This window comes from Triticum aestivum, chromosome 1B (genome assembly GCF_018294505.1).
Source record: "Triticum aestivum cultivar Chinese Spring chromosome 1B, IWGSC CS RefSeq v2.1, whole genome shotgun sequence".
Lineage (NCBI taxonomy): Eukaryota > Viridiplantae > Streptophyta > Magnoliopsida > Poales > Poaceae > Triticum > Triticum aestivum.
The window spans coordinates 222,315,801-222,335,403 of record NC_057795.1 but is presented as its reverse complement, the minus strand read 5'-3'; the positions used below and the strand labels follow the sequence as shown (position 1 = coordinate 222,335,403).

At 47.0% G+C, this 19,603-nt stretch overlaps 1 protein-coding gene across 3 annotated transcripts in view; it reads right to left on the bottom strand.

The window, feature by feature from the left end:
• Nucleotides 1-19,603, bottom strand: part of LOC123116927 (vacuolar-sorting receptor 1) — a 47,182-nt gene that overhangs the window by 11,018 nt on the left and 16,561 nt on the right. For 2 of the 3 annotated variants that reach the window (XR_006457242.1, XM_044537797.1), the window contains exon 8: nucleotides 4,033-4,115. The exons of the other annotated variant lie outside the window; for it this stretch is intronic. Coding sequence is in view for 1 of the 2 variants with exons in the window: in XM_044537797.1 (XP_044393732.1) it covers nucleotides 4,033-4,115 (83 nt within the window). In the remaining variant the exon portion in view is untranslated. The remainder of the gene's footprint in view (nucleotides 1-4,032; nucleotides 4,116-19,603) is intronic. 3 annotated transcript variants of the gene reach the window in all.

Below are 19,603 nucleotides of genomic sequence, written 5' to 3'. Positions count from 1 at the left end.
CGCTTTGATGGTTCTCTTGGGTGTTACAAAGCTCATCTTGTGTCTCAGTGCCTTTCAGCAGGAGCATGGTCATGATTGTTAAGCTTCATGCACTAGCCAACGCAACCAGAAGTCCGAACTAATGTAAAGGGCTAGGCAATCCACATATCCACTTCAACACCCCCTCTCACATGTGACGCGGGAAGTCAACACGTGGATAGATAAAGGGGGGGAAGAACAATTTTTGGATAAATTGCGAAACTCAAGACTTGAACTCAAAACCTTGGGCTCTGATACCATGTTAAGCTTCATACACTAGCCAACGCAACTAAAAGTACAAACTGATGGAAAGGGCTAGGCAATCCACATATACACTTCAACAGTGATTACGATGAGACTTCTGCTCATGTATCCATATGACCCACTGTTCGCACACTTCTCGCCGTGGCTTCTGTTCGCCACTGGTCTGTCTCGGCTTGATGTTAAGAATGCCTTTCTTGATGGTAAGGGCAACTCCAACGCACGACCCCAAACGGACGTCCGTTTTGTTCGGACTTTGTCCGTTTGGGGATGGCAATGGGGCGGCGTCCGCCCGGATTTTTGGATGCAACGACCGTGCGCCTAACGCGCAGCCGCATTTTGGCCGCATCTGTCCGACGGAGGCCCTTTACGCATTCTTTGAACTAAAATCAAGCATAGCAAATAGTTCATAATCAAATAGTTCCACATCCGAAATAGTCTTACAACCCAATCGAACTAAAAACAATATCAAATAGTCTTAGAACCCAATCAAAATTGTTTTGCATGAAAAGATATTGAACCGATAGATCTATTGGTTGCCAATGTGGGTCCACATGTGCTCAACCAAGTCATCCTGGAGCTGCATATGAGTACACCAATCACGCATTTCACGATGAAATTGGATAAACTGTTCAAAGGTTGCAGGTTGTTGGTGCTCAGGCTTAACATTTTCACCCTGAAAATCAAACCCTTGGTGATAGATGCTATCACCACGCTCATCCTCCACGATCATGTTGTGCATGATCACACAAGCAGTCATCACCTCCCAAAGCTTCTGAGTGCTCCATGTCAATGCAGGGTTTCGAACTATACCCCATCGAGATTGAAGCACACCAAAAGCACACTCCACATCCATCCTAGCACTTTCCTGCATTTGGGCAAATCTCTCTCTCTTCTCTCCTTGCGAATTGGGTATGGTCTTCACAAGAGTTGATCACCGAGGATAGATACCATCAGTTAGGTAATATCCCTTGCTGTAATGGTGGCCATTGATCTCAAAGTTGACCTCTGGGGAGTGGCCTTCTGCAAGCCTTGCAAACACTGGAGAACGCTGAAGCACGTTGATATCATTGTGAGAACCAACCATGCCAAAGAAAGAATGTCATATCCACAGATCTTGTGAAGCCATCGCTTCTAGTACGACAGTGACACCTTTCACATGCCCCTTGTACTCCCCCTGCCAAGCAAATGGACAGTTCTTCCACTTCCAGTGCATACAATCTATACTACCAAGCATGACCGGAAAGCCCCTCTCAGCTGATCGCCAACCACCTCTCTGTATCAGCAGCAGTTGGCTCTCTCAGGTACTCAGGGCCGAACACTGCCACCACGGCCTTGCAAAAACTATACATTGAGAGGAGACATGTGGACTTACTCACACGCACGTACTCATCCACAAGATCACCAGAAATTCCATATGCAAGCATGCGAATAGCCGCAGTCCATTTCTAGTAAGAGAAGCCAAGCTTGCCAAGGGCATCCTCTTTGCACTCAAAGAATGGGTCATATCCTACCACTCCCTCCCGAATACGATTCAACACATGTCTCATTCAGAAGCGGCGACGAAATTTGATGTGGTTTGAAGAGTGCGGTATTCTCAAAGTAATCGACATAGAGTAGGGCGTGACCGCTCTCCCTATTGTGGTTCAAGGTCGGAGCATGCCCCGGGATTGATCCCCTGAACCGAGGCCGCTGCCTACCAATGTAGTCATGGACGACCAATGCAGCCACCACAAGATCTTCGTCATCCAAGGACGAATCATCCGATGAACAAATGAAGTTGTGAAAGAAATACTCATCCCGCTATCCATGGTACCTTGTGAGCAAAGCGTCGAACACCTTGCGGTCGCAGAGACGTGGCCGGAAAGAGCACATCGAGCTCCCCTCGTAGGCAACAAAGCAAGGTTGGTGTTGGCGGGTGGCGCCCTCCGGCTATGCAGCGCCTGCCGAAAGTTCTTGGGGTCGATGGGCGGCGGCGGCGACCGTAGCTTCTCTCCCACCGGCAACAAAGAACAACGAACGCCGGCAAAAAGCTCCTCCAAAACGCGGGCGTAGGCCAGCTATGGCATGGCGTGGTCGTGGTTCGGACGACCTTGCAGGACGGCCATGAGGCCGGGAAAATGAGGGTACAGACAAGGTGGCGGCGGCGATGCCAGGGGGCGGGGGGCGGAGGGATGGCAGGGAAAGAGAAAAATTGGTTGTGTCCCCAACGGGCGGGCCAGGGGGGACAGGGGCGCGCATCCCACCCGTCCACGCGTGTCCGTTTGGATGCAAACGCGGCCCAGAGTTGGGTCGGGAATGGGTAAAAGCGAACAAAAAATGGACATTTGTCCATTTGCACCCGCGCGTTGGGCCGTGTTTTGTGTCCCCCCAAACGGACTTGGTCAGACCATTTGGGCTCGTGCGTCGGAGTTGCCCTAAGCTGCGTGAGGAGGTTTATATGCAGCCACCACCTGTGCATTTTGTTCCTGATGGAATGGCATATCGTCTTTGTCATTCTCTCTATGGCCTTAAGCAAGCCCCTCGCGTCTGGTTTGAGCGTTTTGCTCTGTGGTGACTGCCGCTGGTTTTTCAGCAAGTGCTCATGATCCAGCGTTGTTTGTCCGCCATTATGCTCGTGGTCAGACTTTTTTATATATTGACAACATGATCATCACTGGCGACGACCCCGGGTATATTGCATTTGTGAAGGCGTCTTAGTGAGCAGTTTCTTATGTCTGATCTCGGCCCTCTTCACAACTTTCCTGGGATCAAGATCTCTTCTACCTCTCATGGCTTTTTTCTTTCTCAAGAAAAGTATAGCCAGGATCTTCTTGCTTGTGCTGCTCTTACTGATGAGCGAGTTGAGACTCCCATGGAGCTCAATGTTCACCTCCGTGATACTAATGGTGACCCCTTGTCTGATCCGCGAGACTTTATCGTCATCTTGTTGGGAGTCTTGTCTATCTAGTTGTCACTTGTTCAAGTATCTCTTATCCTGTCCATATTTTGAGTCAGTTTGTGTCTGCTCCCACTTCGGTCCACAAAAGTCACCTCCTTTGTGTTCTTCGATATCCTCATGGCACGATCTCTCACCGTCTGTTCTTCCCTCGCTCCAGTTCATTATAGCTTCAGGCCTATTCAGATGCTGCGTGGGCTATGATCCCTCAAATCACCGTTCAGTTTCTGCTTACTGTGGTTTTTTTGTGGTTCTCTCATTGCCTAGAAGATGGAGAAACAGACTACATTTTCCTATTTGAGTGCAGAGGCTGAATTGCGAGCTATGGCTCTTTTGACAGCAGAGCAGACTTGGTTACGGTGGTTACTTCAGGAGTTTGGTGTTTCTGTCACTACACCTACTCTGCTATTGTTTGACAGTACAGGTGCTATTAGAATTGAGCGCGACCTTGTGAAGCATGAGCTCAACAAGCATATTGGTGTTCATGCCTTTTTGTGTGCGCTGGTGTGCAGGATCAGGTTATTGCTCTTTAGTATGTGCCTTCCAAGTTAAATTAGCGGATTTCTTTGCGAAGGCCGAGACTAGAGCACAACATGGCTTCTATTTCTTCAAACTCGGTGTTGTTGATCCATCATGAGTTTGAGGAGGGGTGTTGAGTACTATATATAGTCATGTAGCCTTTTGTATTTACCCCATTGTATAAGGTGTTTTCTGCATATTTCCTGCACATGTATATATACTGGTCTATGGCCCCATGGGAATACAAATTGCATATTCCTAACAATAACATGTACTTGTTACATGCCTAAATGTACCTGACAAGCAGAGAATGTTTTTCCGTTGCGAGTTTCATGCCAGCACCCACCATGGTTTATCAAGCATTTTCCGGGACCAGCGGCTGTAGATAAAATGGTTATTCAGTATAAACTTCTCTCGCTGTTAATCATCCACTACACACACAATAACACCTGTGCAAGTTCACAGCATGTGTCATATAATCATGCAAATCGAAACAAATTGTGCAATCCTAAGATGCGAATGTCAACATTACACTGCAGATACTTCTGAAAAGAACAAATCTTAGAACCACAATCATGATTTTTAACTAATTCATCATTCAGTGCTTACTGCCCTGCTAACCAGCAAATGATTAGTACAAGACTGTACGAATATATCGTATTTCCATGAAATAATACTATATGATTTGGATTTAATAAACTGGGAGTTGGACAGTTAGCTAGAGGTGCATAGGTGCATGCACCTAACCCACCAAGGCGCCAGTTTTTTTATATTTTCGGATCTTAATAGGCATATTATGTCACCTTCAAGCATGACCATCGCCATACAAATTTATAAGACCTTTAACTGAATAAAATGAAGCTAGCAAGTAGACTTAGAAGTTAGAGACGGTAGTCACAACTCACAACAACAATCCATAGAAGAGTTTATGTAATGTAATGAGATGAAATCAAAGAGTGAAAAAGAAGCAGGGGTGCATCGTATGTGATTGTTGTTGTGGAAGGTAGCTAGGGGAGTGCTAGGGGTGACGCACGGTAAGAAGCAAGAACCCAAAGACACGTGGTGGTGGAATGAAGATGTCCAAAAGGCTATCAAAGAGGAGTGCTACAAGAGTTGGCACCATGATAGAAGCATCAGCAATGTGGAGAAATACAAAGGGGCAAAGAAGAAAGCAAAGCAAGCAATGAGTGAAGCAAGGGGGTTAGCCTATGATGAGCTATACCGGCAACTAGACACAAAGGAGAAAAGGACGTTTACAAGCTAGCGAAAATCATGAGAGGAGGACAAGGGACCTCAACCAAGTCCAGTGCATCAAGGACGAGGCAAATTGACTCCTAGTGAAAGATGAGGAGATCAAGAACAGGTGGGGAAAATACTTTGACAGGTTGTTCTATGTAGGGAATGAGAACACTATGCCTGAGCTAGATGACTCCTTTGATGAGAACAATAATAGACGGTTCATGTTGAGGATACAAGAGCTCAAGGCTAATGAGGCCCTAACAAGATGGAAGGAGGAAAGGCCTTGGGACCAGATGGTATTTCTATTGAGATGTTGAGGTGCCTTGTGAAAATGGCAGTAGTATGGCTAACTATGCTATTCAACCATATTTTTCAGTCAAACAAGATGTCCGAAGAGTGGAGGAAGAGTACACAAGTACTACCTTCATGAATAAAAGTGATATTCAAAGTTGTACTAATTACCGAGGAATTAAGCTTATGAGTCATACTATGAAGCTTTGGGAGAGTGATTGAGCATCGCTTGAGAAGAGAGACGGATGTCATGAAAAAACAATTTGGTTTTATGCCCAGAAGATCAACTATAGAAGCGAGTTTTCTGCCACATTAGCTCATGGAAAGTTATAGGGAGTAGAAGAAGGATCTTCATACCATTTTCATCGACTTGGAGAAGGCATATGACGAGATACCAAGGACGGTCATGTGGGCACTAGAGAAACATAAAGTCCCGACAAAGTACATTACCCTCATAAAGGATATGTATGATAATGTTGTGACAAGTAATCGGACATGTGATAGTGAGGCCGATGCCTTCCCAAATACTAATGGACTACATCAAGGATTACCCTTGAGCCCATACATTTTTGCCTTAGTGATGGACGAGGTCAAAGAGGATATACAAGGAGATATTCCCTGGTGTATGGTTCTTGCCGATGATGTGGTAATAGTTGGCGAGACTAGGTTGGGTGTCAATAGGAAATTCGAATTGTGGAGACAAGACTTACAGAGTCCAAGGGCTTAGTAGAACCAAACCGAGTATATGAGGTGCGACTTTAGTGGTGTTAGGTGCAGGAGGGAGATATTAGTTTAGAGGGGCATATAGTGCCTACGAGGGACACCTTCCGATACTGAAGATCACTGCTAGAAAGTAAAGGTGGTATCGATGAGGATGTTACTCATAGAGTCAAAGCATGGTGGATGAAGTCGCGGCAAGCATCTGGCATCCTCTGTGACAAGGTCCCACAAAAGCCCAAAGATAAGTTCTATAGGACGCCAATCAGACTTGCGATGATATATGAGAGTCGAGTGTTGGTGATGCGGAGCATCCCACGATCATCCCATGGACGTATCTACATCTCCCACGACACCACTTGGACCAATGACAAGAGCTCGAGCAAAGGCTATCGAAGATAAGGTGAACTAGCACCTCTCCGAACTCCCACTTTCTACACATGAGACATGGCTACTACCTCAAACGGAAACACTATGTGTGATCAGGTACTTGGAGGAAGGCCACGGAGCAGCTACATCCAATGGTCAAGACGGCGAGGACACCGAGAATGAAGGACAAGAAGAAGAGCTACCGAAGAAACTCCAGCGAGCGGACGTCTGCCCAGGACCAGACGCCCGGTGCCTGACGCTCCAGCCAGCGGACATCGGACCAGGACCGGACGTCCGGCGTCTGAAGGCCCAGCCGACCCAAGTCCCAGCCGACGAGAGCTACAGCGAGCGGACGCCCGGGCCCCTACGGACGACCGGCAACACTACCCAGCGTGCGGACGTCCGGCCCCCATCGGACGACCGCAATTCCACTCCCGAGCCGATTCTGCGGAAGACCGAAGCGACCGGACGACCGGCCACCTCCGGACGCCCGGCACCCCGTTTACAGAACGTAATTAGCGGAAGTCCGAGCCCTACCGGACGTCCAGACCTCCGCGAGCGACCGGTAGAGACCGGACGTCCGTTGCCTGTGTGTGCGCAGCTTCGGGCCCGAGGCTCATGTACCCCTTCATTCCGCCCCCTTTTGCACTTAGACTATAAATAGACCTCCTCCTCCTAGATAGGGTTAGCATTGGTTTAGCTCACATTTGAGATAGAGCTTTGCTCATCCACTTGGTTACTTCTCCTCGAAGCTCGCGACCTCTTCGGAGAAGATCCCTCAAGCGGATTCAAGACCCCATCATGGGAAGACCCTTCAAGACCTCCTCACGGAGAAGACCTTTTGCATCGTCTTTTGTTGACCTTGAATCATGTATCACTCTTTGCGTTCCGAGGATCTAGCATATGTGTGACCCGATCTTGTTGGTTGAGTGATTTCTCTTGTGTTTCCCCTTGTGTTCCCCTCATTTTTCCCCTCGTGTTCTTCGTGTTCTTCGTAGGATCCCCTCCAATCATGAAAGATCGAGCATCTAGGGTTCTACCCTACATCATCTTGGTATCATGAGCCACGTTGATCACGAATTTGGAGCCCCTACCCCTTGTTTTCTAGCTTGATTTTGTTATGTTCTTCCCCAATTTCGAAAATCCCCACCAAAAATAGCCCCAATTTTTTTTTGTGATTTGTTGGTGTGATGAAGTTTTGTTGGATTTGATCCATGGATTTGCTTTGCCACGAGTGGATCTAGCTTTCCCCCATCATCTCCACCATTTCCATCCACAAAATCGCTCGGATTTTGACCAATTTCGCCACCTCCACCATGAGCCCGAGCTGTTCATCTCGTGCCCGAAATCGCCCAGGCATCGGACGTCCGACGACCGGACGACCGCTCACCGACCGAACGTCTGCTGTTCCCTGACGAAACTGAATTTTTTCGCCCAAAATTTTCAGCCACCGCCACCACTCCCGCATACGCACTTCAACTCCCATTCCACCACCGCATACGCACTCCAATACCACCATCGCTCTCCGCAAGCACCACCTTCACTTAACCGCTACCACCTCCGACAATTTTGACCCGTTTTGGTCTCTGGGAATTTGAGTTGTGGTTCCCATGTCCTATTGTGTTTCGGGCTTTCGGCTATATAGGTACGGTTCGACATCAACATCACCACTGCTCATCTTCGCCAAGGACTCGTCATCGCCAACAACCGTCCCTGCTTACAAACGACTACCTCGACGGTAACCTCGACGACATCTTTGTCTATTCCTTGCCATTGCATTGATAACCACCATAGCCTTACTTTTGCGTTGCTTACCCATCGAGACTAGCCTTTGAGTATTGCCGGGAACGTGACTTGTGCACATTAGTGATCATACTTCCCATAGCATACATACCATATCATCATGGTGCATATCTTGATATCATCTCTTGTGTCACAAAGTTGTCATAGCATATACACAATTGCTATCTTGGTTCGTGAAGTTTTGCATGAGAAAAGTACTCAAAAGAGAAAGAGCCAAACAAGCTTTTAAGCAAGAGGGAAAGATAAGCAAAGAGCTTATAAGCAAGAACCATAGCATCATACCACATTAAGATTGTCATACTCGATCATCTTGGATCATATCACCGGAATACCATACATATAGCATACTTGGGATAGAAGTCATTGCATTTTTGCCTAGTAGGTTGTGCTTAAGTTTCTTATCCGCCTATTGTGCAATCGTGCTAGCGTCTCTCTAGTGTTGTGCAACAAGAGCATTTTCATGGATTCCACATTTTGGCTCATTCCTTGGTTGCACGACCCCACTTATCTATTTGCGTGTGTGTTTCCGTGTACCATATCTTGCTATTGATCTACTTGTTGCATTTGCAAATTTGTGAATCTTGTCCAACATTTTTTAGGCTCACTAACAATTGCATCAAATTTTGTGCCACCATCCTAACCAAGCTCCACCATAAGCTTTTACTTGTGTAGGTGTGAGAACCGACAAGAATTGGTACCAATTGTGCTATTTCCTTGTTCCACATTTGAGTGATCATTGATCCATCTTCAACATCGGTCAAGGTACATTTATAAGCTCTTCTCTTTCTCCCACTCACATATTTGCTTGGAATGATGGATAGGCCAGTTCTTCTACCAACCCACTCTTCATCGAGCAAGACGACGACATGTCATCCTATGTCACCAAGAACCACCTCTTCGGTGCACAAAGAGCTTTGCATCAAGAACAACAAGCAATGAGCGACCGCATCGACAGTCTCGCCACCGACTTGCGACTCTCTGAGCAACGAACAAGAGACTACTTCGACAACAAGCTCGACGCACACAAACAAGAGAACGATGCAAGAATGGACGAGATTCGTGCCTTGTTGGTAAACCGCTCTTCTACCACTCCGTCCTCCATAAGAACACCGACATTGAACACACTACGTCGAGCCACGCGCCAAGACCGTCGAGCAACTCGCAATCCTCTACACGGCAATCATCCACAAGAGCAATTCGACGAGCAAGCACATCGTCATCGCCAAAACCAAGCTACTCTTGCACAAGCACAAGAAAGGCAACATCAACGCCACCAAGAGGAAGAGCGAGCGCGCCAACACCAAGACGAACAAGATGCCGAGGCTCAACGTCTTCAACAACAACAACGTGAAGCTCAAGCACTTGAGACGCAACGTGCCCTTCGAGAGTCAAGTCGAGCCGTCGCCAACCGCAACCGAGATAGGCGCAATCAAGAGGAAGCACTTCGCGAAGAAATTCAAGAGCAAAACTACCAAGCAAGAGTGCATCGTCAAGTCCCTCAAGCTCCTCCACAAGCTCGACAAGCTCCCCCACAACCTCAAGTTCATCAAGAGCATGATGACTATGAAAATCCTCCACGCCAAGAGCAATATGAGGTTGACAATCCTCCACACCAAGAGCATTATGAGATTGACAATCATCCACGTCAAGGGCATCATCATCACCCTCGACCCCAAAACAATGAAGAGCAACGCTACGGCAAGCTCAAGTTCACCATGCCCAAGTTCAATGGAAGCAATGATCCCGAAGAGTACCTTTCATGGGCATTGAAGGTCGACAAGATCTTTCGTTTGCACAATTATGAGGAAGAGAAGAAGATCGCTATGGCATCCCTTGAGTTCCAAGACTACGTGCTTATATGGTGGGAACAAGTCCTTGAGCGCCGAGAGGCAAGAGGTGAACCACCAATCACCACATGGGATCAAATGAAGGATGTCATGCGAGCACGCTTCGTGCCAACATACTACAACCGCGACCTCTTCAAGAAACTCCAACTCCTCAAGCAAGGAACAAAGAGCGTTGAAGAATAGTACAAGGAAATGGAGATTGCCATGATAAGAGCCAATGTCACGAAAGATGATGAGCAAACTATGGCCTGTTTCTTGAATGGCCTCAATCATCCCATCAAGAAGATTGCCGACTTCCAACCCTACTCCAACCTCATTGAGCTCATGCATCAAGCTACCAAAGCGGAACGTCAAGTGCAAGATGACTTCAAGTACGCCAAGTGGTCGTCCAAGAGCTACGACTTCTCCAACACCCAAGCTTCAACGACTCCAACACCTTCTACCTCAACCAAGCCATCTACAAGCAACGGTGACAAGTCGAGTTACAAGAAAACTTCGACGACCTCAAGTTGTCCTCCTACTACAAGCAACTTCAAGCCGCGAGCTTCATCATTTACTCCAACCGATGAGACCGTCAAGACAAGTTCTATCAAGTGTTTCACATGCGGCGGCCGAGGCCACAAGTCCTTTGAGTGTACCAACAAGCGCACCATGATCCTCAACGACGACGGAACCTATGACTCCATGAGTGAAGAGGAAATGAAAGCCCTTGAGCAAGTGGCCATGCACCGACGCGTGAACAAAGATGAAGATGATCAAGTCTTTTGTGATGAGGATTCGAGCCCCGCTCTCGTTGTCTCCAAGGTCTTGACTCTTCAACATCAACAAGACGAAGACCAAAGATGCCATATCTTCCACACCAAGGCCGGCATCAATGGAAGGTCCGTCAAGGTCATCATCGATGGAGGGAGTTGTCACAACTTGGCAAGTGAAGAACTATGCTCCAAGCTCCAATTGGTCAAGATGAAGCACCCGCACCCATACAAGGTGCAATGGCTAAGCAATTTCGGCACTATCTAAGTCGAGCATACGGTGCAAGTTTCTTTCAAGATAGGAGCATATGAAGACACTTGGAGTGTAATGTCGTCCCGATGTTCGTTTGCCATCTCCTTCTTGGTCGACCATGGCAATTTGACCGCGGCGTCATCCACAATGGTCGTACAAATCACTATAGGTTCAAGATGAAAGGAAAGGAGTACATTCGATGACCTATGTCTCCAAGTCAAGTGATCGCCGACAAGCAAGCCATCTATCATGGAAAAAAGAGTGAGAGAGTGACCCACCCAAAAGAGAGTGAGGGCCACAAGCCAAAATCGAGTGCCTCCACGATGAGCGACCAGAAGAACTTAGTCCTATTTGCCACCAAAAGTGAGATGAGAGAAGTTGTGAGAACCCATCAAGTGTTATGCACTATGTCCTTGTGTGCAAGGACGAGGCACCAAAAACTAACACCTCTCACGATCTACATTTAGTGTTGTCTTCTCTTTTGCAGGAATTCCAAGATGTTTTCCCTGATGAGCTACCTCCGGGTCTACCTCCACTATGAGGCATTGAGCACCGAATCTACCTCATCCCCAGAGCACCTCTACCTAACAAGGCCCCCTACCGCGTCAACCCCGAGGAAACTAAGGAGATCCAACGGCAAGTACAACAACTCATCGACAACGGTCATGTACGTGAAAGCTTGGGCCCTTATGCCGTTCCAGACATCCTTGTTCCAAAGAAAGACGGTACTTATCGCATGTGTTCCTATTGCCGTCCCATCAATGCTATCACCGTTAGATATCGTTACCCTATTCCACGCCTAGATGATATGCTTGATGAGCTTAGCGGAGCCACCATTTTCTCTAACATTGATCTTAAGAGTGGCTACTATCAAATACGCATCCAAGAAGGTAATGAATGGAAAACCGCATTTAAGACCAAATTTAGCTTATATGAATGGCTAGTTATGCCAATGAGTTTATCTGAAGCACCCGGTACTTTCATGCGAGTCATGCATTTTGTTCTTCGACCCTATATTGGTGTATTTGTTGTGGTCTATTTTGATGATATTCTTGTCTTTAGCAAATCCCTCAAAGATCATATCACCCATCTTAGAACCGTGTTGCAAACCCTTAGGAAAGAGCGACTTTATGCTAATATGGACAAATGCCTTTTTGGTGTTGATAAGCTTGTTTTCTTGGGTTTCGTTGTGTCTTCTAAGGGTGTTCATGTAGATGAATCTAAGATCAATGCTATTAAAACTTGGCCCCAACCAACCAACTTGCAACAAGTGTGTAGTTTTCTTGGTTTAGCCGGTTTCTATCGTAGATTTGTGAAGGATTTTAGCACCATTGCTTCACCTTTACATTCTTTTGAGTAAGAAAAATGCGCCTTTTGTTTGGGGACCATCCCAAGATACCGCATTTAATGAGCTTAAAAATTTGCTTACTCATGCTCCCATGCTTGCATTACCCAACTTTGAGAAACCTTTTGAAATTCATTGCGATGCTAGTGGTAATGGCATAGGAGGTGTGTTAACGCAAGAAAAGCGCCCCATAGCATACTTTAGTGAGAAACTTTCCGGAGCGCAACTCAATTATCCCATCTATGACAAAGAGCTATATGCTTTAGTGTGAGTTTTGCGTGAATGGGAACATTATCTTCGCCCTCATGAATTTATCATCCATACCGATCATGAAACGCTCAAGTACCTAAAGGGTCAAAAACTAAGTTGAACAAGCGTCATGCTAAGTGGAGTGAATTCATTGAGTCCTTATGTTATCAAGTACATCAAAGGTAAGGAAAATGTTGTGGCAGATGCTCTTTCCTGCATATGCATGCTTGTCACTAAACTTGAATTGAGTGTCATTGGCTTTGAGCACATAAAAGACTTGTATGCGCATGATCCTACTTTTGCTATTCCTTATGCCAAGTGTTTGACGCATACATCTTGGGAACGCTATCACATCAAGGATGATTACCTTACGAGAGCTAACAAACTTTGCATTCCCAAGTCTTCTCTTCGTTTGCTCCTTTTGCAAGAGGCTCATGGAGGCGGACTAATGGGACACTTTGGACACAACAAGACATTCGCTACGCTCTTCAAGAACTATTTTTGGCCCAAGCTGTTCTGCGACGTCTCACGCTTCACCAACCGATGCTCTACATGTCGCAAAGCTAAAGTCAAAAGCTCAATCCCATGGTCTTTACATGCCCCTTCCTATTCCTTATCAACCTTGGGAAGACATTAGCATGGACTTTGTACTTGGTTTGCCTAGAACTCAAAATGGAAAGGATTCTGTGTTTGTTGTTGTGGACCGATTCTCTAGGATGGCTTATTTTATCCCATGCAACAAGATAGACGATGCTTCACATATTGCAAATCTTTTTTGTAGGGAAATCTTGCGCCTCCATGGAGTGCCAAAGACGATTGTCTCAGACCGACGTCAAGTTCTTGAGTTACTTTTGGAAGACTTTATGCGCCAAGCTCGGAATCAAGCTCTTGTTCTCTTCGGCATACCATCCTCAAACCGACGGCCAAACGGAGGTGACGAACCGAACACTCTCCACTCTACTACGCGTGCTGATCAAGAGGAACATCAAGGAGTGGGAGGAGTGCCTAACCCATCACCAAGTACGCCTACAACCGTGCAAGACATTCGACTACCGGCAAGTCCCCCTTTGAGGTCGTCTACGGTTTCAACCCATTGTCCCCATTGGACATTCTTCCTCTTCCACTACAAGAGCGCACCAACATGGACGCGAGTGCACGAGCAAGCTACCTCAAGAAGATGCATGAAGATACAAGGCACACCATCGAGCGCCAAGTACAACGACTCGCGACCAAGCTCAACATCAACAAGCAACCCATGATATTCAACATCGGAGATCTTGTGTAGCTACACCTTCGCAAGGAACGCTTCCCCAACGAACGCAAGTCCAAACTTCTACCCCGAGCCGATGGACCCTTCAAGGTGCTAGCGCGCTAAAACAACAACGCTTACAAGATCAACCTCCCAAGCGACAAGTACAACGTGAGCGACATCTTCAAAGTCAAAGACCTCTCGCCATACCATGGTGATGAAGCTTTCAATCCGAGGTCGGATCTTTCCCAAGGGGAGGGGGGAGATGATGCGGAGCATTCCACGATCATCCCCATGGACGTATCTACATCTCCCACGACACCACTTGGACCAATGACAAGAGCTCGAGCAAAGGCTATCGAAGATAAGGTGAACTCGCTCCTCTCTGAACTCCCACTTTCTACACATGAGACATGGCTACTACCTCAAACGGAAACACTATGTGTGATCAGGTACTTGGAGGAAGGCCACGGAGCAGCTACATCCAATGGTCAAGACGGCGAGGACACCGAGTACGAAGGACAAGAAGAAGAGCTACCGAAGAAGCTCCAGCGAGCGGACGTCAGCCCAGGACCGGACGTCCGGCGCCTGACGCTCCAGCCAGCGGACGTCCGACCAGGACCGGACGAAGGCCCAGCCGACCCAAGTCCCAGCCGATGAGAGCTACAGCGAGCGGATGTCCAGGCCCCTACGGACGACCGGCGACACTGCCCAGCGTGCGGACGTCCGGCCCCCACTGAACGACCGGCAATTCCACTCCCGAGCCTATTCTGCGGAAGACCGAAACGACCGGACGACCGGCCACCTCCGAACGTCTGGCACCCCGTTTACAGAACGTAATTAGCGGAAGTCCAAGCCCTACCGGACGCCCGGACCTCCGAGAGCGACCGGACGTCCGCTGCCTGTGTGTGCGCAGCTTCGGGCCCGAGGCCCATGTACCCCTTCATTCCGCCCCCTTTTGTACTTAGACTATAAATAGACCTCCTCCTCCTCCTCCTAGTTAGGGTTAGCATTGGTTTAGCTCATATTTGAGATAGAGCTTTGCTCATTCACTTGGTTACTTCTCCTCGGAGCTCACGGCCTCTTCGGAGAAGATCCCCCAAGCGGATTCAAGACCCCATCACGGGAAGACCCTTCAAGACCTCCTCACGGAGAAGACCTTTTGTATCGTCCTTTGTTGACCTTGAATCATGTATCACTCTTTGTGTTCCGAGGATCTAGCATATGTGTGACCGGATCTTGTTGGTTGAGTGATTTCTCTTGTGTTTCCCCTCGTGTTCCCCTCGTTTTTCCCCTCGTGTTCTTCATAGGATCCCCTCCAATCGTGAAAGATCGGGCATCTAGGGTTCTACCCTACATCAGTTGGCCTACTAAGAGACAACACATCCAACAAATGAGTGTCACTAGGATACGCATGCTAATGTGGATGTTGGCCATACACCGACTAAAGAGAAGCTTGTCCACCGACTAGGCCTGGGCATTTGGTCTAGCTGAGTCGACCGGTTAGGTTCCTCGGGTTATTGAGAAATACGGTTATCAAATATTCATGACCGATCGGTCATTTGAGAAACTGCTAACCAAGGCTTCGGTCAACCAAAAAGTCAGTTCGGTCCTCGGTTTAACTCGAACGAAACCGGTTCTCTGAAAATCTGAGCTATGGAAGAAAGATAGGAAGGGAAAAATGTATCGTACAGGCAAGAACACCTTGTATGTCCTAATGACTACTTATGAGGACGTGAATCCACCAAAAGTAGTCTCAACGGGATGGTAAAGGAGATAGGTAAAGAAAAGAAGATGCTGTCTCCCAAGGAGACACGGGAGACACGAAGGAAGGAAAGAAATAAGGCGTTGGGCGCCGGTTGCTGGGCGGCCGAGGCGCCTCCACTACCGGCGCTGGCTGCAGCGCTCACTGCTGGCCGAGGATGAGACGAAGGAAGGAAAGAGAAAAGGCGTTGGGCGCCGGTTGCCGGGCGACCAAGGCGCCTCCACTGCCGGCGCTGGCTGCAGCGTTCACTGTCGGCCGAGGATGAGACCAAGAGTCTAGGAGAGAGACACCTGTGGTGGCTATGTTAGAAATGGAGAATCGGAAGGTGTCCTCGCGTGGGGGTGTGGCTGCTACTGCTGTCGAGCAGCAAGGGTGGGTTGTACCTGTGCGTTCTTTTTTTAGGATCCAATACAATGTGTGCCTTAATTGGGCCACATGGGTTGCTTGGCTTTGCTAGTCTTTTTGGGCCAATGCGTAGCATTTCGGTGTATTCGGTCAGTTCAATCAACCCTGGATGGAAACAGAGATCACCGAATAAATTTCGGTTTTTCACACCTCAGGACCGTATAGAGCACCGAATTTTCGGTCTTCGATCTATTCGGCTTCGGTGTCGGTTTTCAATCTTCAGTTTTTTTGCCCACCCCTGCCACCGGCTAATATGATTTGGACGTATCCAACATAAGGTATTCTAAAGAGTAGCGAAAATACTAGGAGTGTCAGGGTGACCGAAGTTGACATGGGAGGAGGTGGTAAAAAGAGACCTGAAAGACTGGAAAGTACCCAGGGATTTGGCTCTTGATAGGACAGCATGGAAATCAGCAATCCATGTACCAGAACCTCAATTTACTTTCATTCACTTTGTTTTGTTAAGCTTCATGCACTAGCCAATGCAACCAAAAGTCCAAACTGATGGAAAGGACTAGGCAATCCACATATACACTTCAACACCCCCTCTCGCGTGTGACGCAGGAAGTCAACACGTATATAGACTCAGAGGTATGGCGAAATCTAGGACTTGAACTCAAGACCTTAGCTTCGATACCATGTTAAGCTTCATGCACTAGCAAACGCAGCCAAAAGTCCGAACTGATGGAAGGGCTAGGCAATCCACATACACACTTCAACAGCTTGTACTCTCTTTTTGGGGGCGTTCTGACAGGTTCTATAGGGTTTCATCTCTAGCATACCGAACTTGCTTGGGACAACAAGAGGTTTTGTTGTTGTTGTTGTTGTTGTTGTTATTGTTGTTGTTGTTGTTGTTATATTACATGGACTCTTCCCTCCACATTAACCTGACTTTACGTCTGCTTGTTGACTTCACAAGTTGCAAGGGTTCTTCATCATCTTGTTCATACAATAATAATGTCATGGATGGTAAGGAGTTCCCAATTATTTGTTGTTTAATGGCACTTGATCGATTTGTGCATTTTCTTCAAGTGTTTTCAGCAGAGCCCGGAGCCGGCGGTATCAAATAGGCGCCCAGGCTGTGATAGTAAAGATAGATCCGGTTGGTAAAGCAACTGGCAAAGTATAATAAAAAGGTTGCAACGACTAGCAAACATAAAATGTTGGCCAAACTGAACTTATTTCAATTATGAAACTCCTATTGCCATATGGACTGGACTCTTGATTTCTTAAACCTCTTCCGCACTTCCATAACTGCAGACTGTGGAGCTCTACTGTCTCGGCACACCATTGGCATCTCTCGCTTTTCGACAGCAAGTCCTACAGGCTTGCAACAACTCATTGTCATTATCAAAGTTCTCCATCATGCCTCCTCTAGTATTTTGTGATGTCCCCCGATAAGAGCTCATAACATATACAAACAGAATGACCATGACAATATACCAGCACGATTTCATAGCCCACTGTGGTTTACATGCTTCTTAATGCTTTAAGAGACACATTAGCATACATATAAATAACTATACTGTAGCGAACTGAGTGTAGCTCAGATGGTTAGGTCCCTTGTGGTGGAACCAACCCATCAGGATTCAACTCCTAGACTTCGCAGTGGTGGTCGCAGTTTCCTGGATTTATTTCAGGCTTCCGACAATGTGCGTTTAGTGGGAGGAGACGTTACCGTCGACTACGAAGGCGTCTGTGGCGACTTTGTCAATCTCAAGATGATGGGTCGGCTCAGTCTCTCGGAGGTGCTCATCAGGGTAGGGTGTGTGTGCGTTCATAGGGTTAAGTGTATGTGCGTATGTACGAGCGTCTGCTCTGTACTGTGCTAAAAAAAACTATGTTGTACATGTATTTCTTCAAGAATGGGGGGAGGGGGTGTTCAAACTTGTAGTAATTACAGTGGAATTAAGCTGATGGACCATACAATTAAGCTATAGGAGAGTCATTGAGCACCGCTTAAGAAGAATGACAATTCATGCCCGGTAGGTCGACCATGAAAGCTATCTTCTAGGTAACTTATGGAGAGATATAGGGAGCAAAAGAAGGACCTGCATATGGTATTCATTGATTTGGAGAAGGCCTATGATAAGATATTGTGGAATGCCATGTGGTGGGCCTTGGAGAAACACAAAGTCCCAACAAAGTACATTACCCTCATCAAGGACATGTACGATAATGTTGTCACAAGTATTCAAACAAGTGATGGCGACACTAATGACTTCCAAATTAACACCAAGGGTCAGCTTTGAGCCCTTATCTTTTTGCTTTGCCGATGGATGAGGTCACAAGGGATATACAAGGATGCCCGATAGGTCGACCATGAAAGCTATCTTCTAGGTAACTTATGGAGAGATATAGGGAGCAAAAGAAGGACCTGCATATGGTATTCATAGATTTGGAGAAGGCCTATGATAAGATATTGTGGAATGCCATGTGGTGGGCCTTGGAGAAACACAAAGTACCAACAAAGTACATTACCCTCATCAAGGACATGTACGATAATGTTGTCACAAGTATTCAAACAAGTGATGGCGACACTGATGACTTCCAAATTAACACCAAGGGTCAGCTTTGAGCCCTTATCTTTTCGCTCTGCCGATGGACGAGGTCACAAGGGATATACAAGGATGCCCGGTAGGTCGACCATGAAAGCTATCTTCTAGGTAACTTATGGAGAGATACAGGGAGCAAAAGAAGGACCTGCATATGGTATTGATTGATTTGGAGAAGGCCTATGATAAGATATTGTAGAATGCCATGTGGTGGGCCTTGGAGAAACACAAAGTCCCAACAAAGTACATTACCCTCATCAAGGACATGTACGATAATGTTGTCACAAGTATTCAAACAAGTGATGGCGACACTGATGACTTCCAAATTAACACCAAGGGTCAGCTTTGAGCCCTTATCTTTTCGCTTTGCCGATGGATGAGGTCGCTTTGCCGATGGATGAGGTCACAAGGGATATACAAGGAGATATCTCATGGTGTATGCTCTTTGCGGACGATGTCGTGCTAGTCGAGGATAATCGGACGGGGGTTAATAGGAAGTTAAAGAGTTGTGAAGCAGACTTTGGAATCGAAAGGTACTAAAGTTGCACCATGTAGTAATAGAGTTGCACCATATAGCACCAAATTTGGCATCAAAAATATTCCATCGAAACATACTCATGGGGGTGTAGTTTTAAAGATCTCATCGCGAGGATTCCAACGGTGAAAACGGATCTCAATTCCGACACACGATTTGAAAGATATGGATTTAAAAAAAATGAAAACCCGAACAAATGCATGTACACATTCACATTCATCAGACATGGAATTGAAATGCGTTGTCAGTATGTGCCACGTCAGATGAATAAAGACAAATTTGGACCATGTGACTGCATGCATGCGTGTGTGAGGCGGCCGCTTGCTTCTCCCAAATCGTGCGCATGCACGATTAAGAATTTGGGTTTGATATTGGGGTCAATGCTGCAAAAGGATGGTGATATCCATGAAGATGTGAGCCATCGAATCAAAGCTGGATAGATGAAGTGGCGCCAAGCTTCTAGCGTACCCTATGACAAGAGAGAGCCACAGAG